Source organism: Pinus tabuliformis, chromosome 6 (genome assembly GCF_031772625.1).
Source record: "Pinus tabuliformis cultivar Carrire ecotype Pingquan chromosome 6, CPIR1, whole genome shotgun sequence".
Classification (NCBI taxonomy): domain Eukaryota; kingdom Viridiplantae; phylum Streptophyta; class Pinopsida; order Pinales; family Pinaceae; genus Pinus; species Pinus tabuliformis.
This window is the reverse complement of record NC_142292.1, coordinates 904316782-904340735: the sequence shown is the minus strand read 5'-3', so window position 1 is coordinate 904340735 and position 23954 is coordinate 904316782. Positions and strand designations below refer to the sequence as shown.

Here is a 23954-nt window from a genome sequence, read left to right as displayed (position 1 = left end):
TGTAATAGAATACCATCTCAACAATATCTATTTTTCCTGCATCTATACCTTTCTAACACTGCTAGACATATGCATGAACCTCATGTAATTTCTCTCCTCAACAACATATATGAATCTCACATTGCAAGCACCAGTCCCTAAGTTCCAAGTAATTTAATTTGCATCCTCAAGTCAACTCCTCTTCATTATTCGCTTACTTGGCCAATAGATTAACTTTGGCTCCACACATTCGTATAGTCTCATCATGTTAATTTTAGATAACAATAGTATGTTCTATGCTTAGCTCAATTTACTTCAATGTTCCTTTAGCAGCCCAATAACAATATCCAATTATTTCCAGTAGCAATCATATTAACCATTAATCACATTGACAGTAAATGCACATAGAACATAAAAACAAATGCAGAAGACAATCCAAGACAAGAGAACACCGGATTTGGCAGATGCCAGGGAAAAACCCCAATGTGGGGAAAACCCTTTGATCAAATATTCTTATTATTATTCAATAGCTCAGCAAAGAAAGAGAGTAAAAAAGTCAGATAGACTAGCCCAATACAAAGTCAAATCAGGCTTGTAAAATTCTACAATCAACTGCAATCAAACTTCAGCCCTAACCAAAAAGTCAACTTTAGTCAAAATAATAGTAAAACACTTCCTTCGAAGCTCGATCAAAATCAGTCCAATTTAGCCTCCAACAGTGGTCAAAGTGAACCCAAAAAAATCACAAAAACTCTAGTCAAACTCAAACAGCGCCAAAATCCTCGATTTTTGTGCCAGTCTATGCGGCCTAAAGAACCCAAAATTCTTCCCTCGAAACTGCAATCAAAACAAGTCAAAATCTCCTCGGTCAACGTTGGTCTTGAAGTCTGAAATCCGACCCATAATTTTCTAGCCAGAAAATCTCCTCCTTGCCACACGTGAGAGAGAGAGAGGCTACCCCAAGTTGCACAAACCAATCTAATGAAGAGAGAGAGAAGAATGTGTGAGTGAATGACGTCCAAATGAGGTGTGAGTTCTCTTCTATTTATACACTTTGTTGTGGGTGAAGAGACACATCCATCGGGCTTCTTGAGCCTACATTAAGTTGAGGCTGACCTAAACAATTTGCACGTGTGGTCATAAATTCAAAATCACACTTCTACTTGTCTGAATTAGATGATCTTTATATCAATCTTGGACCTCTCGAAAAGAGGAATGCAATGCAATTATCATCTCCATCAAATGAGTTGTCCCTAGGTGGAATTTGGCCCTAGTTGCCAATTTTAATACTCCCTCTCAACTAGGGAGAATTCTACCTACCAATTCCATCGTGTCGTCATGTACCATCTCTGTCATCTCTGCTCTGCTGAACCATGAAGTAATAATGAAGAAGAATTGATTGAGAGTGAGTCGCAAGACCTTACCACTCTCCACTGACAAAAGTCAGTCCAGAGGTAGAACCTAAAATGATCCCATATCAAGTTGTTGAACACCATGCATCTTAGTCATAGGAAGTACAGTAATACATGATGCGTCCATCGACAGTGCTATGGTCCCTAACAACTTTTCCCAACTCATTGCCTAGATGAGAGGTACTTCCCATCAGTCCCGGACTCCATGGGTAGGATGTATGCTGGGGCATCGGCAGGAGAAGGTGAACCACTCATCCTATGCATATGTCAATCGTAGGGGAAAGTGAACCATTCACCCTACATACATGTGTCCACAATCATAGGGGAAGGTGAACCACTCACCCTACACACATGTCAACCATCATGGGGTATCACTGGGGAAGGTGAACCACTCACCCTGTATATAGCGCACCACTAGGGGAAGGTGAACCACTCACCCTGTACATAACGCACCACTAGGGGAAGGTGAACCACTCACCCTATAGTTGCTCATAGCTCCAAGAAGTACCCCAAGCCCCCAAGAGCTCCCAAAGCTCAGTGTCCAACTCATGTCGGACCCTCATAGGAGGGTCTTTCCACGATTCCAAGTCTCTAACGGAAGGCTAAGAATTTGACCTTCCCTAAGGGCTTCGTGAGAATGTTTGTGACCTACTCATCCATCCTGATGTGTTGGATCTTTATTGCTCCTCATTGTACCATATCCCGAATAAAGTGGTACCTGATATCAATGTGCTTGGAGTGGTCACGGAACACGGGATTCTCTGAAAGGCGAATCAGACTTTGGTTGTCACAGAAGATCACGATGGTATCTAGCATGTGCTCAAATAGGTCACTGAAGAGATTCCTCAACCAAACAGCTTCACAACAGGCCATACTAGTAGCAATGTATTCGGCCTCGACGGTTCTTAGTGCAACCGATTTCTACTTCCTACTCATCCTAGATATTGAAGCAGACCCCAATGAGAAGCAACATCTAGACATGCTCTTACGATCTACCACACTGCCAGCCCAGTCAACATCAGTATATCCATGTAGCCGGAAATTCCCAGCAATGTATCTCAAACCATAGTTGATTGAGCCACGGAGATATCTCAAGAGATTCTTGACAGCAACCTAATGTATGTGATGAGGCTCGACCATAAATTGACTCAATGTATTCACAGCGAAGCATATGTCTAGATGGGAGTTTACGAAGAACATCAAGGCCCCCACAATTGTCGATACTCGGAAGGATTTGCCAATTTGGGCCCAACAACACTTCCACATAGCTTCTTGAAGTTAAGTTCCATCAGAGTAGACACAGACTTGCAATCCACCATCCAACATCTCTCGAGTAGCTTCACAATATATTTTCCTTGAGAAAGTAAAACCTCACCTGCCTTTTGCCAGACCTCCAAGCCTAGGAAGTAGTGCATCAGACCTAGGTCCTTCATCTCAAATTCGGAAGCCAATTCCCTCTTGCATTGATAAATGGGAGGGTCTGCACCTGTCAGAAAAAGATCATCCACATAAAGAACCAGAATGAGAGGCATGTCCTTTTCAAACTTGAAGTATAGGTTAAGGTCAGCTTCAATCATTGTAAAACCCAGCTTCATAAGATAGTTATCAATCCTCTCATATCAAGCCCTAGGGGCTTGCTTCAACCCATAGAGGGCTTTCCTCAACCTGCATACATGTGTTTTTCAGTCTTGAACTTCGAACCCCTCCGGTTGCTCTACATAGAATTCCTCCTTAAGCGATCCATGCAAGAAAGCACTTTTGACATCCATTTGGTGTAAGCTCCATCCTTGAGAGGCACCAAGAGCAATGATGGATCGGACAGTGGTGTATCGGGCAACCTGTGCAAATATATCACCATAGTCCACTCCTTCCTTTTGAGAGAAGCCTCGAGCAATGAACCTGGCCTTGAACTTTTCAGCACTCCCATCAGCTCTATGTTTGATTTTGTAAAGTCACTTTGAAGTGACCATTGACTTGTCCTTAGGTCTAGGAACCACATCCCAGACATCATTCTTCATGATCGATTCATATTCCTCATTCATCGCATCTTTCCATACTTGGTGTTTCACAACTTCTTCAAACATACATGCTCAGATTGAACAATGGTACTCGTAGCAACTAAGTACCCTTGGTACCTGTTTGGCTTCTTTCTTTCACGAAATGTCCCCCTTGGTGCAACATGTCTTTCAGCATCTTCGAGAGTATCTTGAGCCACAAAGGTCTTTTCCTTGAAGTAGAGGGCTCACCAGGAGGTGGATCAATGGGATCCATCGGGCGTTCAACATCAGGCATCGGATCATTTGTCAGAGATTCATCCTTCTTTCCTGTATCATCATCATTGTCCTTCCTACGAATAGGAAGATCTTTAACTTTCCCAAGGGCAGAATCTTCATCGAAGGTGACATCGTGACTTATTTCCACTTCTCTTTGACCAGGCACGTAGATTCTATATGCCTTCGAAGTTTCACTGTAGCCCACAGAAGTTCCTTTCTTCCCAGATGAATCTAGCTTGTTTCTTTTCTCTTTCGGCACATGAAAATATACGGGACAATCAAAATTCTAAAAAGAGAAACATCAGGTTTCTTACCAGTGACAACTTCGTCAAGTGTCTTGAAGCTCAATGCTTGATGCAGACACCTATTTTGAACATATACAACGGTGTTGGCAGCTTCTCCCCATAAGAACTTCAATAGGCCTAAGTCATGAAGCATAACACAGATAGCTTCTATGATTGTTCGATTCTTCCTTTTGGCAACTCCATTTTGCTCAAGAGTATATGCAATAGTGGTATTCCTCTTAATGTCAGCTTCTCTACAATAGTCATTGAATTCACTTGACTCATATTCGGTTCCATTATCGGTCCTCAATATTTTGATCTTCTTCCCTATTAGATTTTCAATCAAATCTTCGAAAGAGCGGAACCATTTGAACACTTCGTCCTTCTTCTTCAAGAAATAGATCCATGTTTTGCGAGAGAAGTCATCCACAAAAATTGCATAGTACAAGTATCCTTCTAAAGATGTTACGGGCAACATACCTGATAGATAAGAATGGACCAATTGAAGAATATCGGTAGTTTGACTTTCACTTGAAGGGAATGATCCCCTTGTATGTTTTCCAGCTGCACAACCATTACAAACTCCTTCATGATCTATGTTAAATTCAAGCATACCTGTGACCATCTTCCTTACATCAGGTAAGGCATTGTAATGAAGATGAGCAAATCTTCAGTGCCATAATTCGGATTGAAGAGAAGTATCGCAAGTCATAGCTCCCAAAGGACTTCCTCCAACCTAATAGAGACTTTCAACCCTAAATCCAAGTGTAAATGCATATTTCAGGTTCCTTTGCAAAACACGTACCTTCCCATCAACGAATGTCACCTTGAAACCTATATCTTCCATCGCAGAAATAGACAATAGGTTCTTTTTCAAATTAGATACATAAAATACTTCTTGTAGATGAAGGGTTTGACCTTGATTTAAGTGAAGAGTAACAGTCCCAATTTCTTTCACGGGGTAGGTGGCATTGTCCCCATGTATGATCTCCAAATTTGTCTTCTTTTCAACCAAATTTGAGAGGGCCTCCTTGTACCCAATGAAGTGCCTTGAGGCAACACTAACAATCAACCAGTGATCCAATGTATCCAGAGGAGAGGCAGTGGTGAGGACAAAAATAAGATAAAATTATTTTTGCTTATCTATAACATTAGTTTCCTCATACCTGGAGTTTCTTGATCTTTTGAGAGGACGACCATTTCCATATTGAGCAGCGAGAGCATTCCTCTTTACTTTGTTATTGAACTTGTTGTTCCTTTGATTTCCATTGCCTTTGTAGTTGTTGTGGTTGTTGTTGTCATCATCCCTTGGAGTATCCTGCTTGTGAGGACATTCTCTAGCATAGTGGCCAACCCTGTTGCAATTGAAGCATCGTCCTTTTCTTCCTTCTTTGAATCCCGGCTTTAAACGCTTGACCTTGTCTTCTTGGACCAGCATTGTTCTTCCTTTTAGCATGAGCGGAGAAAGCAGTAGGATTATTTCCATTTGAGGGCTTATCTCTTTCCATCATCCTTATTTCTTCTTAAGTGCATATAGCTAATAATTCATCAAAACCTAGAATCTTGTCATTGTTGAGGATGATGGCATTAAACACATCCCATTCTCTTGTAAGACCTCCAAGTGCAATAAGAGTGAGTTCCCTGTCGCCAACAACTTCTCCAATAGATAGAAGATCATTCTTGATTTCGGTAATCCTCATGAAGTAGGATTGAATGGACTCTCCGCTATCCATCTTGATGTCTTTTAACTTGTTTTTGAGGAAGAGGACTTGATTTGCATTATTTACTTTGAACATCCCAACCAGCTTGTCATACATCTCCTTAGATGTTTCCAAATCAGAAATATAGGCAACCAAAGGCTTGTGAATGGAATCAACAATAATTTTCTTAGCTTTGACCTCATCTTTCTTATACTTTGTTTTTGCAACAGCAGGTACATTTGAAGGAGGCTCCACCACTCTTCCTTTAACATAGTCCATAGCATCATTCTCTTCCTAAGCCAAATCCAGAGACATCTTCCATGCATGATAGTCGAATTTGTCCTTGAACTTGTCCTCAGATTTGAAGTATGATGTAGTCATCATTGAAGCTAGCTCAAAATTCTTGTCCAACAACTTTCCTTAGTGATTGTTTTTCTCACTCTTGCTTGGGCTTTGTCCTCACCTGAGCTCTGATTCCATGTTAATTTTAGATAACAATGGTATGTTCTATGCTTAGCTCAATTCACTTCAATGTTCCTTTAGCAACCCAATAACAATATCCAATCATTCCCAATAGCAATCACATTGACAGTAAATGCAGATAGAACATAAAAACAAATGCAGGAGACATGCCAAGACAAGAGAACACCGAATTTGGCGGATGCCAAGGAAAAACCCCAATGTGGGGAAAACCCTTTGATCAAATCTTATTATTAATATTCAATAGTTCAGCACATAGAGAATACAAAAGTCAGATAGACTAGCCCAATACAAAGTCAAATCAGCCCTGTCAAATTCTGCAGTCAAACTTCAGCCCTAACCAGAAAGTCAACTTTAGTCAAAACAACAGTAAAACACTTCCTTTGAAGCTCAGTCAAAGGCAGTCCAATTCGGCCTCCAATAGTGGTCAAAGTCAACCCAAAACAATCACAAAAACTCTGGTCAAACTCAGTTAACCTGCGATCAGTTCTGCAATCAACACAAGTCAAATAGCTCCAAAATCCTCGATTTTTGTGCCAATCAATGCAGCCTAAAGAAACTGAAATTTTTCCCTCAAAACTGTAGTCAAAACAGGTCAAAATCTCCTCGGTCAACACTGGTCCTGAAGTCTAAAATTTGGCCTGTAATTTTCTACCCAAAAAATCATCCTCCTTGCCACACGTGAGAGAGAGAGAGAGGTTGCCCCAAGTTGTACGAACCAATCTGATGAAGAGAGAGAGAAGAATGCGTGAGTGAGTGAGGTCCTAATGAGGTGTGAGGTCTCTTCTATTTATACACTTCGTTGTGGGTGAAGAGCCACATCCATTGGCCTTCTTGAGCCTACATTAAGCTAAGGCCAACCTGAACAGTTTGCACGCATGGTCATAAATTCAAAATCACGCTTCTGCTTGTCTGAATGAGATGATCTTTATATCAATCTTGGACCTCCCGAAAAGAGAAATCCAATGCAATCATCATATCCATCAAATGAGTTGTCCCAAGGTGGAATTTGGCCCTAGTTGCCAATTTTAACACATCCTCTATCAAGCCTTATAGTTCATTCTTAGTGTGATCGGTAGTCTGTGGGTTGTCTGGTGTTCCATGACATACTTGGGTAGCTCAACTAGCCCCTGTCAGCTATTGGTCAATGCGAACCTTCTCAATTGTGACAACTCTTTGATCGAGTACATGTGAGGAACGCTATGCAGATTGAGAAAATTAAGCTTGAACAGTTGGAAGGATATTTGTGTGGTCTTCAACAATTCTCAAATCCACAGTGCATGATGTAGGTCACCATAAGATAAGCGAAAATTAAAATTAAAAAATAAATAAATAAATAAATTATCGATGCACAGCCAACATTTCTTTGTAAAATATTGGAGATTTTCTTTCATATAGCAGGAATTTGTGCAATCACTAAATAACCCCTTCTTCTTGACTATCACTACAAACCAACCCCCTTGTCATTAATGCCAAAGGGGGAGGTAAGAAGTGAGAAGAAATGCTTCTCTGGATAAAAAGGGGGAGGAGCACAATTTTGCCATCAATGCCAAAGGGGGAGATTGATGGCATTATTGTCATTGATGGCAGTAGCAAGGCTGTGATGTTTGTATGATTGTGATGCCTGACTAAGGAGATGCAGCATGTGGAGATGAGAGGAGATGCAACTAAGAATAGTTTGTGAACAACAAAGAGTAGCAAAGTGTTGTTGAGTTGTGAGTAGCAAGGTATCACTGTTAGAGTTGATGGCATGTACTACAATGGCACAAGAACAGCAAGGCAAAGAAGCAGCAAAGATGTGATGACAAAGGAGCAACAAGGCAAGAGCAGTAACAGGATCAGTAAAGGGAAAAAGAGCAGTTACAGGATCAACAAAAGTATGCAAAGAAGCATATGTAATACTTGTTGGTGAGACAGATGTGTTTAGAACATATATTGATGCTAGATGTTGCATATGTTATTATGGCTACAACGCAGCGAGTTATGCTTGTCATGCTTGATGACATCAAAACAAAGGAGCAGAAAATACCTTGATGGTTTAGCAGAACATTGATGATTGGCATGTGCGGTGTAGCTGATTTGAAGACTAGTGTGTTGGAAAAAATTGTTGTGATGCAAGGCAAGACTCTATGACACACAAGACAAGACACCATGAGAACAAAGGCAAGGATGTTGAGACAATGATATGAAGATGTTGTGATGCAAGTCCAAGACAAAGGCAAAGATGTTGTTATGAATATAATTCATAACAAAATAAATAAATATAAATAAATAATATAAATACTAAGTAATCAAGTAATGATTATGTTAAGAAGTCATTAGTTAAGTGAAAAGGCATGTCTAAAAGACATGCCCGGTCACAAAAGGACACCTGCTTAGGTATATATATGCAGGTTCTCATTCTAACAATCATCACTTATACATTTAATATATATAATAAATTATTATTTCAAATACCTCGTGTATTTTTACATTCAAGTCTCCAAGCTATCAGTTTTCTTGCTTCAGTAACATTTTTTATGCTTCAGTGGTATCAGAGCCATGGCACACAATATAATCACGCGGGTCTTCGAACGTTGTTCGCCACACAATGTGCCATTACGTTCACGTCCTGAATGCGTTGAGCAGTTTAGTAAAATTCAAGAAGCATTTCAGCGTTTAGAAAAATCATTCGCAGAAGTTAAAGCATGTCAAAAGGAAACCGTTAAGGAACATGATACAGACACTTCGATGGAGCTTGATATGCCAAATCCATTGCAGAATACAAAAACCAGTAAGATTGAGGATCATGCTGATATTGAAATTGTTAACCAAAAGAATATTGGGCAACCAGAACAAATATTAGATTTGAGGAGGGCTGAAATCGGTCAGTGTAATGCACAGAAGCATGCTGAAAATATTTCTTGCAAGAGCATTATGTTAGTAGAAAAGCAAGGAATTCCAAATTCCTCATTGGAGGAAGGTAATAAACATGGTGAAGGGAAACATTTCATTGAGGCATCACCTGAGAATCTTTCACATACCTGTGATGATAAGCAAGCAAGAAATGGAGGTGTGGAAAGCATGCAGGACAGGGATAAAGATCTACAGGAAACTAGTATGTCTTTACAAGGAATGATCCATGCACAGAAAGAAAATGGGCCAAAGACTGAAGGAAAGTATGCAACTGAGAATTTAATTAGAACGTGTAGTGGAAAGCATTATATCCAAGCAAAAAGAAGGGCTACAAATTCTGCCAAGCGCGCCAGTGAGAAGAAGATGAGGAAAAAGGAGGAAGGCAGCAAGCCAGTGTTTGAAAACAAGCAGAATGAAGTGGAAAAGCCACATATTTCTGCCACTGTTGGGCTGGAGTTCTCTAGCATCCCAATAAATAAGAAATCAAAAGAGACAGTTCCAAAAAGCCAGCTTATTTATCAGTCAGGGACATCTATGTGGCACTCCCAACTGTTCAGTAGTGAAGAAGCCGAGGTGGATATCTCAAGAAACCGTGGAATTGAAAGAGAGATTGATTTTCCACAGTATCAATTCCACACACCTTTTGCTAAAACCAAAACTGCAAAAAATTTGATAAACAGTTCTCTTTTTTATCCCTCTAGCAAGAGGATTGGTACCTTGGGTGAGGCAGAAACTGCAATATGTCATCAATGTCAGAAGAATGACAAAGTGAAATTAGTCCATTGTTTAAAATGCAAAGGAAAGCGTTATTGTTTTTCTTTTATTGCTAACTGGTACCCCGAATATGCAAAAGATGATAAGGAAAAGGCTTGCCCATTTTGTCGTGGGAATTGCAGTTACAAGGCATGTTCGCATGGGAATGACCAGGCACCAGTAGCAACGCTTGTGGGGAAGATAGTGGATCGGTTTTTCTCAAGCCCTTATTATGACTGCCCTAGAATTTTCATTTTAGACCTTGCGGAAATTTATATTAAGATTTTGAGTAAAGGGGAGGACTTTGCGATTGTGTTTCTCTCGCATGATCTTTACAATTTAACGGACTGTCGAAAGCCTCGTGCATTCTCTCTCTATCACGACTATATGCTTGCAAGCATTTCTAGCCGCCTCTTCACAGAGGTGATGCGGATGGCGATGGGCGCGACTTATCAGTTGATAACGAACGACGGCGTCGGGTTGCTGAGAACTGCCATACTACGCGAACCCCTGCCCATTCAACTCCGCATTCGGCATAAAACCAACCCATTAGTCCGCTCGTTGTCCCGGCCGTAGTTTATAACGACCACCAATCAGCGCTACATGGTCGTTCCCTCCCCCAAAACCGTCCGTCAACAATTTCTCTGCCCCCGCAGTGCTAAAGGACGTGTTGTCCTCAGTCGTCAAACAACGTGGCCCTAGGATTAAAGTCAAAGAACTAAGACGTCGGTTCAGCGGCTCAACGTTATCGTTAGAAGAGAAAAGTATTCTGCTCAATGTCACACCCCTAAGACCACCGGCAACCACCGCAGACGCTCACTGCTCCGCCCTCCTTCCTATGCTACCGTCCGTTGCCCCCTCTACACTGTCGTCACCTCTGCTGTGTCCCTCATTCTCCACCCTTGATTTTGCACCTCCGCCATAAATAAAGTGTTTGCCGCCTTCTTATCGTGCACCAGTGGTAGACCCTCCTTCAATCCACATCCAGGCTACTGTCGTTTTCGACCACCGGAGATCACAACACACTGGTGTGTCCTCGCTGCCCTGTCCGACGTTCGTTGTTGTCCTCAATCCCCGCTGACCACCATTTCCGCTCCACGTTCCTCTTGCCAGCCGACAATTTCCAATGCATATATTCTACACAGTCCAAAAGACGTGACGGCTAGGTCAAACAGTTGCATTCAGATACGATGGTTTAATTTTGAAGACATATGCTAGTTTGGACATATTCATATAATTAAATCATATTATTTAATTAATTTAATTATTATTAATAAAAAAAATCATAATAATAATATAATTATTATTATTTATTTATATAAAAATAATAATAATATTATTATTATTATTTAAAAAAAAAATTAGGGTTATTTAAAAAAAATTGAGTTATTAAAAAAAAAAGAGAAAAAAATTAGAGTTATAAAAAATAAAAAAAAAAAAAAAAAAAAAAAAAAAAATTAGAATTAAAAATAAATAAAGAGTTATTAAAAAAAAAATTTAGAGTTGTAAAAAAAAATATATATATATATATATTTAGAATTTAAAAAAAAAATCCAAGGGAATATTACTGATGAGCTACATGATGAGAGGATGGCCAGATTATATACATCGAGACAACAAACACTAAGTGAAGAAAATCCATAGCGTTAAAGCTTTGAGGACAAAGCTTCCGAAGGGAAGGGCTATGTTATGAATATAATTCATAACAAAATAAATAAATATAAATAATATAAATACTAAGTAATCAAGTAGTGATTATGTTAAGAAGTCATTAGTTAAGTGAAAAGGCATGTCTAAAAGACATGCCCGGTCACGAAAGGACACCTGCTTAGGTATATATATGCAAGTTCTCATTGTAACAATCATCACTTATACATTTTATATATATATATATATATATATATATAATAAATTATTATTTCAAATACCTCGTGTATTTTTACATTCAAGCCTCTAAGCTATCAGTTTTCTTGCTTCAGTAACAGTTTTTATGCTTCAGATGTCGTAGATATTATTGTGATGCATTAATGGAAAATGTTGTTATTGATCATGAGGAATGAATGCTCAATTATTTAGTCATATGTTATTCCTATAATGTTGCATGATGTTAGCATTATGTTGATGAATTTGATCATTACATGTGAATCAAAATAATATTGAGTGGAGCATTTATTTTTGTGTTCTAATATTCAGAATATAAAAAGTTTGGAAACGAATGAGTGGAAGGCAAAGAGTCAAGCCTATTCACTTCATATTCTTATATGGGATACAAACCGCCAGCAAACTACCTTTATAAAAGATGTGATTTTGTAAGGCAAAAAAAGGGTTAGAGAGTTAGAGAATTTTTGAGAGTTGATTAAGGTGTTATGCATTAGTTACCTAGCACATATGAAGTTTAAGCGAAGCAGATTTGAAGGGAAGAAGAGGCAAAGATGAAAATGGAGATATGCAGAATTGATGACAAGGTAAACCAGCGCATTGTTGTTTCGTTTTTGCATCAGGGGATTGTAGTCTCCTTTCAAGTAGTGACTTGATAAATATCAAGTTGGAGCCTCCTGTGGGTTGTAGCCTACAGAAACGTATGGGAGTTGGAGCTTCCTTGCATGTTGCGGCTTGCAGAAAATTGAGGTAGCAGCCTCCTGTAGGTTGGAGCCTACAGAAAACTAGATGTAATAAGGGAGTGGGAGCTTGCCTTTGCATCACAACAATAATAAAATCGTGGTTTTCTCCCTTTATGGGTTTACACTTATATTTGGTTTCCATTTGTGTTGTTATTATGTGCTGATGTGATGTTTTGGCTTACTTATTAATTGATGTTTGCATATTAAATTTGTTGGTTATTACGTGTCAATATGCTCATTTAATGGTTCAGTTAATGAGTTTAAAGAAAAGAATTTTAATGTCCATGAATGGACTAAACTAATTCACCCCCCCTCAGTTTAGTCAAGTTTTCATCAATTAATCTAATTTTCTATTTTATTGGCCAATTTTTATAAATTTAATAGGGTCAACTTGAGATTATATCCTGACCATAGATCTCAAGTGTGGAGATGCAATCACAACCCTCCATCACTTTCGAGATTAGATCAGAAAATTATATAAAAGGAAATAGGTTGTTGGAGCAGTAGATCAATTAGCACAAGGTTTGGGCATTCAGATGGTGCAGAGAGTCGAACTAACAACAAATTGAAGAGCATTGAACAAGCTAATTTCAGAAGCAGCGAGCAAGAAAGGAGGTCGAATTACCCAGGCCATATACGTCAATTTGGCTAGGTCGTATAGGTTGATTCTACTAGGCCATACAAGTCGATTATGTTGGGTCGTACAAGCCGAAAAACACCCAGTCAAAAAAGGTCGAATTATGTTGGGGTCGTACAGCGAGGTAGATGGGTCGCAAAGTCTGCGCTATTATAATTTCTCGAACCCAACGCCCGGTATTCGATTCGCAACAATTATTAACTGAACGAATACATGGCTAAGTTCCTAACCAAAAATATTTAGCGGAAGCAAAATTACTCGATCTGAATCACATACACAAATAATTTTTTGCCCAATCAACAATTCGTCATTAATAAATTAATCACAGAACTTACTTGGGCTCTCATCCTAGGATAATGACCTAACTGAGAAAATACAAAATTGATCACCAGCCTCACGCACTCTCTTGGACCCAACACACACTCATTAAGAAGTATCTCTCAATCTTATGTTGTTGTAGTGTCTTAGCTCCTCACTTTAGGCTCAATTTATAACTTTCCTAAGCTAATATTTGCAGCCAAAATTAGTTTGTCAAGTTAATTGAAGATAAGTAATTTTACTTTAGTTAACTATCCTATCTTTAGCTTTCTTTACTTTAACTCAAGTACAAGTCATAAATTTAACTTGTTTTACATGCACATCTCATGCATGTCACATGCAACACATTCGCATGTCTGCAACTCACTTGCACACTCTACATGTTGCATGCAAGCTCCTTAAAAGCAAAATCAAGGTCCTTCTAGTCAAGACACAAGACTAGAAGTACCTTCCGAGTTACAAAACTCAACACTCCCTCTTAGCGAGGGAGATAATTCTAGAAGAACCTCCTCCACCCGCATTTGTCTACAACACGACAACATCATCCACTGTGGCAGTTGCTCCCTTTGAATTAGAAGACTTCCCAACTATGTGTTTCGGAATCTGATTTAAAGACCTGTTCGATCCAACCATGCTCCTAGGATCTTGCTCCTGAGTGTCGAACAATGTCATATCATACCAACCGAGGCTCTTGCCAGTACCTGAAGAATCACTCTTCCTCGCCACCTGCTCCCTCTTAGCAACTGACATTGATCTTGTATCCAAGATCCCCTCAGATATAACCATGGTTTCCCCAACAACTTGTATGATTGCCCCTATCTGATGCCAAGCACTACAGCTGCATCCAAGGTCGGTCCCTCTGAATATAGAAGCACCTGTCCATCCCGGAACAAAACTCTATATCCAACATCATCCAAGGCTAATACTGAGAACACGCACATATACCATCAACCCTGCAACAAACATCATCCCCGCCACCTCTAGAAACCCTCCTAACTCTAGCTCGAATCTGCCACATCCAATCCCGTTCACTACATGCATGGTACTAGTCCCACTAAACACACTATAGTCTGAACCTGTCTTTGAAATACTGTGGAACACTGACCTCATCCTCGTCATGTGATTGGATGCTCTATTGTCCACTAGCCATAACCCATTGTCCTCATACACAATAGTACTACTGTCAGAAACACAGGAAACTAGAGAAAACTCTTTCTCAAATTTCTCCGTAAAGTCATCAATCTCAATTGATGCTGATGCAACCACCTGATCCTCCTTCTTGTATGGAAACTGGGTCACATAGTGACCAGTCTTCTGACATGCAAATCACTTCACTTTTTTCATGGCATTCATGGAAGAAAATCTCCCGCTTTCCTTTACTTTACTTTCGCCCTTTACAGCAAGAGCAAAATTCTCCTCATCAACCTTACCATCATGTTGGCTTGGAGTTTTGGAAGGTCTCCTTGTTTCTTCTTGTACGAAATCATACTAGAATCTATCCCAACTGGGCATATTCTCCAGTGCAACAATCCCATCAACAAAGTCATCCCATTTCAAAGGAAATCCACTCAAGGTTGATCTAACCAAATCTTCACTATCAATACTTTCCCCCACTGCTGCCAAATCATCTCTAATATGAGTGATCTTGGTTAGGTATGATGCAACCACGTCAATTTCAAACACCTGGTGTTTCTCGATTTCTCCTTCAACACCAACTTTCTATTTTGGATTGTATTCTGGTATAACTCAGTCAAGGATGCCCACATCTCAAAGGCATACTTCTTCCTTGTCACACGAGGTATAATATGGTCTTTAATGGAGTCCAAGATTATTCTCTTGGCCTTCACGTTTTTCTTAGTAAACTCAGCCAAATGAGTAGGATTTGCAGGAAATGGACCAACCTTCTCCGCGTTGTTCCACAACACCTGCTCCTCAAATAACAGAACAATTTGATCCTTATGTGCACTGAAATTTCCTGCCCCGCCCAACCGATCCTCGTTATGTAGCCCAGTAGTCATCCCGGTCAAACTGACCAATAATTAATTTTTACTATTAACTGGCTGACCCGCTACCTCACTCGGGCCTGCACCCCTTTTTTCTTACTATTATTTTTTTCTTTAAAAAAAAAATGGGCCCCTTTTCCTTCTTTTCCCTTTTTTTTGAATTGTCCCTTTTTTTCAACTCAGGGAAAAAAATTCTCGCAGTCCCTATAAAGAAATTACGTTCTTATGATCCCAGCCAAGCTATCTTCAGCGATCTGATAGAAACCTGGCACCTGTAATTCTAAGATCCATTCAAAGTTACCACTCTGATAGCATGTTAGAATTTCCCGAACCTAGCAACCCATATTCAGTTCATAGCAATTATTAACTGAATGAATACACAACTAAGTTCCTAACTAAAAATATTTAACGAAAGCAAAATTACTCGATCTGAATCACATACACATAAATAGATTTCTACCCAATCAACAATTCTTCATTAATAAATTAATCACGAAACTTACTTGGGCTCCCATCCTAGGATAATGGCCCAACTGAGAAAATACAAAACTGATCACCAGCCTCACTGCACTCTCTCGGACCCAACACACACTCACTGAGAAGCCTCTCTCAATCTTGTGTTGTTGTTGTGTCTTAGCTCCTCACTTTAGGCTCAATTTATAACTTTCCTAAGCTAAGATTGACAGCCAAAATTAGCTCGTCAAGTTAACTGAAGATAAGTAATTTTACTTTAGTTAACTATCCTATCTTTAGCTTTCTCTACTTTAACTCAAGTACAAGTCATAAATTTAGCTTGCTTTACATGCACATCTCATGCATGTCACATGTAACACATTCACGTGTGCAACTCACTTGCACACTCTGCATGTCGCATGCAAGCTCCTAAAAAGACAAATCAATGTACTTCTAGTCACGATACAAGACTAGAAGTACCTTCTAAGCTACAAAACTCAACATGTGTAGAGCTGGTCCATACAGCAAATCAAATGGGTCAAGGGAGGTTGCACAAAGTTGGTCATCATAGAAAATTTCCAAGTATAATTTTGTTGTAAATTTCCTGAAAAATACTTCTTGTAATCAATTTTTTGAAGCTAAATAAAAAGCCCAAATTTGTTGGTCTTCCCCAGATTGGGGTTTCCAAGGTAAAATTGTGTCGAGAATTTTTTTGTGTCTGGTTTTCTGTTTATTTATTTTTGTTGTGCATATTAAGTTAGGAACTCAACTTATATCTCATCATAGAATTTCAGATCTGAGGAAATAATTTTTTTCTAAGAAAAATTTATTGGGCATTAAATCTGACCTGGGTTTAAGCAAATCTAACAGATTTGACCCCTGCATTAATGCATTGCAGTCCCCGACCAGCCTTTACGTAATGGTGGCCAATTTTTCACAGTATTTGTCGTTAGTTTTTGTATAGGCTCTGTCATAAGGAAATCCTACCACATGTGTTATGCTACTAGGTGAATTGTCATATCCTCCCCTGTATTGTCCTTTATTCTAACCATAACTCTATAAATCTTCGAAATCTGCACTATTAACTAATGGTTTTAACTACCCTAAATGTTGTACGCTACCTTACTCTATGCATTTACACTACTCCACTAACTGCATTAAACTATTGAATTGACAACTAACCCTACCCTACTCCTATCTACATTAATTCTAGCTAACAGATCTAAACTATGGCATCTCAAACCCTAGGGCCCGTAATACACCTTCAACCTGCTTCTATTCACTGTTCTTCAACAGTTGACAGCTAAGTGTTGCCAGCTTTACTCTGCTCACTTTTGTAATGTAAATTATGCAAAAGAGTCCTAACTATCTCATGTTTAAGTTCCCAAGATGTTTAAGAAACTTGCAATAATAAAGTAGTACTAATGCACCTAACTCTAGGATCTTGCGCTAGAAGTTACGATCATGCCATGTTTTTTGCCTCTACTTCTCAACCATTCAATTGTACCCTACAACGAATCTATCTTCCTCGAATTCCATTTGTTCATCTAATCTTTGCTACAATGACTAATGATCATACATTTTTGGCGCTATGGAAATTCTGAGACTTGAGACCACAAATTCCAATGGCATTACAACTTCCTTTCCATAAACCAATTTGAAGGGTTAATCCTTTACACATAGTCCTATATGCCCATAAAATTGCCATTAGAGAAATTTTGAGGTCTAAAATGGGCCTCCTAAGGAATATTATAAAATAATAGTGGAAATAATAAAATAAGATTAGATTACCTCATCAAGTTTTGGAGGGAAAAAAAGACAAAACTACATTTTCAACTCGTATTTTAAACTTATCTCCCTACGATTTTATTCAAATTTTGAGCATGAGCACTTGTTGGATGCAGAATTTAATTTTGCATTCAATGAGTACGCATGTTGCATACTTTTGATGAACCCTACTACACGAAAAATGTGAAATACATGAAAAAACGTGATTACACTTGGATGCAAAATTAAATTATGCACCCAATGAATGCTCTTGCTTGAAATTTGAGTAAAATTGTAGGGAGATAAATTCAAAATACGAGTTGAAAAAATAGTTTTTAAAAAGTAGTTATTTTTCTACCTTTTTACTCCAAAATGGTGAATCATCCCCCATGGTTGACATCATCATATTGAATCCTATTGGTTCTTATAAAGTTTATTTTTGTTGTACATTTTGTTTTTAAGGCCCATTTTTTACCTCAAAATCTCTCTAATGAATTATCGGTCACTGAGACCATGTTTCAAGATCTTATTGAATTCTTCGATCGTACCATTTTCCTAAGGATGGTAGGGTGTGCTCTTATGATGATGAATCATAAAACCCTATGCCAAGGCACTAATTGTCTCATTCAAAATATATGTGCCTTGATGGCTCATTAACACCGTCAAACACCCAAACCTCATGACAATGTTTTCGAAGATGAACCATGCAGTGTTTTCTGCAGTGCAATCTTTTACTGGCATAGTCTTGAACAATCTGGTCAGATACTCGATTGTAGCGATGATGTGCGAACACCAATTCGTCATGTAGTAAGATTGATTGGTCCTATGAAGGCAATTGCATATTTTTCGAACAATTCCAACACCGTGATAGGAACAAGTGATAACTTATCCCAACTAGATGGTTTCCCCACAGGCTGGCATATGTCACAACATTTGCAATATCGGCTTCTAAATTTGTAATAGGTGGGCTGAAATTTTCATCCAACATTCGCATTTGGATGAAGACTCAATGGTTTGCTAGGAGACTTTCTCAGCATCAGCCACACCAGTTACATGTTCTGTAGTTAACATTAACTCTCTGCTTGAACTTTGCAGTGGTGTCGAATTTTGCTTTTTGGAGTGTATGTGAAGGAATTTTGGGGTTTGTAAAAAAGGCATTGGGACATGAAATAATGGAAAGTAGTTAGAGGATTTCCAAAATGAAAACATACAATATCATTAATATTTTTTATTGGCTGTGCAAATCAAAGGTGGCCTTCAAACATCTGCCTCAGCTAGCTTAGTCCAGATAAGTTTTTTTCCTTGGACAAGCATTTGGTTTTTGTATGACCATCAAAATAGGGTATTAGAGTATATAGTTAAGGTCATATCTACTACTTAAATTTAAGTTAGAAAGTACATCGTGGAATAAAGCCAGTTTATGACATTAGCTTAAATACTCTTTTCAATTGGCCACTAACAAAGTGGAATACTAACAGTGACCTTTTGATGTACTCACATAATTTAAATTTTGGAGAACAAGAGCAAGGTTATTCATATAATTCTCTCTCAAATAGTTCAGGCTAGGCTCTCACTCACTCCGATTTGACTCCTATTATATCCCACAAGAAGAGAGGATTTTTCAGCTATGCCATTTGCAGGAGGTGGAATCCAAGGAACATTTCAGTTTCAAATGACCCATATATTATGTTATCAAGCTAGAGACCGTTGCCTTTTCCATGACTCAGGGAGATCCATTACCACCTTCATCTGATATCCTGATCAGCAATGCCAAGCTCTTTATATGCATGAGGCAATACCTCTCATACAACAGACCCAGCAGACCACTTTTGGGCCTTGCCCCATCGGACTGATCACAGCCTTTTTTCAGCTGATATCATCACTGTGGTCCTGAGAGATATGTAAACCTTCCACAGGTGGTACAACTGACATCATGCCTGTGAGACCATGCATGGCATCTCATCCCATATAAGATCATTTTAATAAAGTTCAACTGGTGACCATATATATGTCAAAAGGACTGCTGGGTACAACAGAGTTGATTGAATCTTTCCCGCGTGAACTAGGCCCACTCATTCTATGCAAAAATTGGATCGACAACCCAGCCTGAGCCAAAATCACATCATGAGATTCTTATCCTTGGGGAAGAGTATGCTCATGTTTCCTATTCCTATCCTTAGGGAGAGTATGCTCATGTTTCCCTGTTATCTCCAAGGATCGTCCAGTGAAGTCCTCTTAGCCCAGGCAAACTGCCAGGGCAGCGCATCAAACCCCTCTCTGTGCTGGACTCCAAGGCAGACACCTGCTCCTCCTCGCCTTCTTTCTCTTCATTCCGTCTTGCAGACTTCTAGATACTCTCCTCTTTCTTGTCCTCTTTCTTGTCCTCTTTCTTCTTCTTGGATGTCAAATTTAGTTCATATTTTCTTTGATCATGTTATCTTTCGCTTTATACTTTCAGGGTAGAGCTTAAGGAACCCCTACAAATTGGTATCATTGCTTGTTCCTTCTAATTTGATCTTTCTTTTGGTCATCTGTTTCAAAAATCATCTTATCTAATCTCTTATTTATTGACATGCAATTTTCTATTATTGTTATGTGCAATATCTAATAACACTCAAATCCATTAAGATAATAAATAATGAAAATGATTTATTTACATGATGTGACAGTTGACAAAATCCACATCTAAACAATGTGGAAACTACAAAATTAAGTGTACTGGGAGAGAAATAGGAAGAAAAGAAAATAAGGAAGTGACACCACCACTGCCAGAATTAGCATGTATCCATAGCTGACAGCTTTAAAAATTTACTAGCAGCCTTTCTGAACAAATTTCTAAGACAAACAGAACATATATTTGAAGAATAATGAACCCATAAGATAACAACAGATAGTAAATACAAATACAATCAATTGAGTAATAAAATTCGAACACTCTTGAATTTCAAACAAGTAAAATGGTCCAAGAAGGTATACCTCATCATGTCACACCGTGGCATCTTGCCAGAATCCAAGCTAGAAAGTATAACAACTTCTTTCTTGCCCAAGGCAGCTGCCCAAGAAGATATATTCTTGGCAAACTTTATCATCATCCCCTAAAACACGAAGAGGCCTCAACTATAAAATGGTAGAAAATAGATGTACAGGATTGCATCTCAACAAAGATAAATTATTATTGAAGAGCACAATTCATGACAAGGAAATTTGAACCACAAGATTGCAATTTATGTTGACATTATGTAGAATTCCAGAACATTTCACAAGTAAAGATTGTAATTATTTTGGATGCTTTATAAAATGTTGACTAAGATATTAGCTATATGATGGCTAAAGAAATCAAGTATCAAGGATGCATTAAATATTCTAATATTATTGTTTCAAATCATAATGAACCAGAACATGCCCAATCTACAATTGTTTAACTCAACAGCATTTCAAAAATTTATATTTTTCTTCTACATCTGCTTGGAAGAACGAACACTCATGACAGGCTCTTCACAATGTCCAGAACAATTGTGCTGAAAACTTGAAGGTTAGAAAAAACAGTGCATTTAAGAAAGAATTCAACAAATACCTGACTTAGAGCTGTACTACACTTCTATCTATTTTTAGAAACATGTCTCCTCTAAAATTTCTAGAAAACATATCATACTTACTCCAACCTACTAAACAGTTTTCACTGCCTTGTAGGGTAGAAATTAGAAAAGAGTGGCATATGAGGCTTTACTTTCATCAGCATAAAGAATCTGAAAAATTGTATTTCAGCGTACAAAAATCATCTCTGATGATACTGTTACTGCTCAAACTAGCGGGGAGCCTAAAAGGGACTCCTAAAGGGACAACTGCTAGGTCAAGGGGAACAATGGAGACTTAGCCCACTGTCACCTTAGTTAAGACTCCCTACTCTTTACGGACTTTAACTGATGGGAGGAGCCCAGGTATATGGAAAGTCACTTGTGAAGGTTGAGTCAACAAATGGATGTGAAGTAACATTAATGATCATTTTCCTAGGAGGTTAAGAATGGAGCTTTCTTGATCTTCAAGCAAGGTACAAAGCTTTCTAGGCTAAGGAGGCGAGGATTTAAGGGTTATGTTAGAGGAATATGCCTTGTAAAAGATTTTCCCAATCCCTAAAATCCTTATTGAACTTGATTTCCCTAGTGGTTCTTGAATAATTAACTTTTCAAAGGTATGGGATCACATAGAACCAAGTGGACCCAACCTAGGTTAAGGGGAGGGAGTCTAGAAACCAATGATGATCTTAACCCAGACAAGGAAGGGGAAAGGATCAAAACAAGAATTTCCACTTAAAGGTGTCAAATTGATCCTATGAGGTACTAGCCTAGGAAACACCAGGGCAAAGTTTGATCTCAGAGCTATGGATTGGGATATCTTACAATCCCACCATCGGAATTTCTTCAAATTTGGACGAGACCTTGAGGACACACCAGCACAGTAGAGGCTAGGAGATCGAATTTTTTCTATGGCTAATTTGTCGGGAAAGTGATGCCCTAGGTGACCCAACTTGGCTAGACCTAGAAGAGAAGGGGAAAGGTGAAGAAAAATGGTTCTTTGAGTGACCACCTATTGGTAGATTAGTGCCTAATCCCTTGGGGAGAATGGAGTCTAGGAGAATGATGAGAAAGTACTTCGTTTCTCGGTCAAGGAGGCCTTAAGGACAACTTCGCTTGGCCTTTAGGGCAAGAAGAAGTGACCTCAAAGCTTTATACTTCGCTTTTCAAAAAGAGATGGCTTATCAAGATAAATTCAATGGTAGAATTATCCCTAGGAGATTTCATTCAACATACATGGCCCATACATTGAGAGATGCTATATAGAAACAATAATTCCACAATTTCGCAATTATGCAATGCAACAATTAGCCCTAGTATAGTGAAAATCCCATTCCAATGCATATGACAAAGTAAAACAAGAATAGCATTAAATGTGTGTACTTACATGTAAGAGAACATATCCAACCATCAACAATTTGACAATAAAGAAGCTCCAAGATAAGAAAATCCAATCCAAACATCAAAATTCATCCATGCTCCAATTCATCCTCCAAGAAAGAAATGTGAAATTCTCAAGAGAGAAGAATGATCCAATCCAAAGTGATGATACAAATGAATTCATGTCTCTCCTATTTATACACTCATTAGGAGTTTGAATTACCTAATTTGAGCCTACATTAGCCCATCAACTAAAATAATGTGCAAATAACTATCTATTGGTGACAAGCCCACCAAACTAGCTCATAAATAAAATAATAAGCCTCCCAAGAGGTCGAATAATCAATAATGCATGTCGTTGGGCTATCTAAAAGCCCTGATGAAGTCCATAAGTGCCAAAATGATGAGACTTCCAAAAGTAATGGACAAGGGGTTGGCCCCTTGTTCTCCACATAATAAACCTCTGGTGCTCCCAATGGCTGTGAGGGCACACAAGTGACCTCATATGTCTCCAAGTAGGTCGAAGATGTTTGTAGACCATCTGTAAGGGCTCAGATGATGATGTAAGTGATGCAACATCAACATAAAAGTCATGGGTCAGCTACCAAGTGCATGGAACAATTGTGGGGCAGGTTGGGCAAAGGCGAACCAGGTGCATCTTCCTTGTCCAATAGGTGAATCTCGAGCAATCTCTGAACATCTTTGGGGATCCATGGAGTGTTGTCTACTGTTGTGGAGGCCCATGGCTCTCAACACACACCCTACATGTGTCAATGTAGCCCTCTGGAGGGTTAGGACCCCATATAGGGAGACCAAACCCAAGATGGAGACCACCTGCAATCCTGCATAAGATCCAATGCGTCCCCTAGCCTTCCAGTACAACAAGTCATCAAGGAAATCGAGTAAAAGAGCTTACAAACCATGGACCACAAGTGGGGACTTCATAATGGCCTGCCCTTCCATAATGGGCTTTGGCAGGTGCTAATGTCTCCAAATTCCAAATGGGGTTAACCAAGTATCCCATTAGGTGGTTTCTACTTCTAAAGGGGATAATATGTCCAAGGTACATCCTTTAAAAGGTGGTGGCATGTGATAAAAAGATGGATGGAGTAGGGAATGAAAAGGAGCAACCCTGGGCCACATGCTGGGGTACAAGGGAAGCCCACACTTGGGTATATAGGGTATATAATATATAGGAGGGAGCAATCATGGTACATGAGGTGCCCCGGCCTTGATTTTTGCACCCTTCTTTATATGTTTTTTACGACTTTTCTTTAATTAGCTTCTCGGGGCTCAAGGGGTAAGAGCATGATGTGTGAGATATAGCAATGGATACCCCCTTTTAAGGTAGGGCGGTTCATTGCCCACCAGGGTTGAGACAATCATGGGTTCCTATATGATGAAGGAGGCTCACAGAACCTGTAGGA

At 39.0% G+C, this 23954-nt stretch overlaps 1 protein-coding gene across 1 annotated transcript in view; it reads right to left on the bottom strand.

The window, feature by feature from the left end:
* The window catches only part of LOC149261861 (clast3-like protein), a 228405-nt gene that overhangs the window by 137918 nt on the left and 66533 nt on the right, over window positions 1-23954 (bottom strand). The window contains exon 4 of the mRNA XM_089422850.1: window positions 20552-20670. Within this exon, the coding sequence (XP_089278976.1) occupies window positions 20552-20670 (119 nt within the window). The remainder of the gene's footprint in view (window positions 1-20551; window positions 20671-23954) is intronic.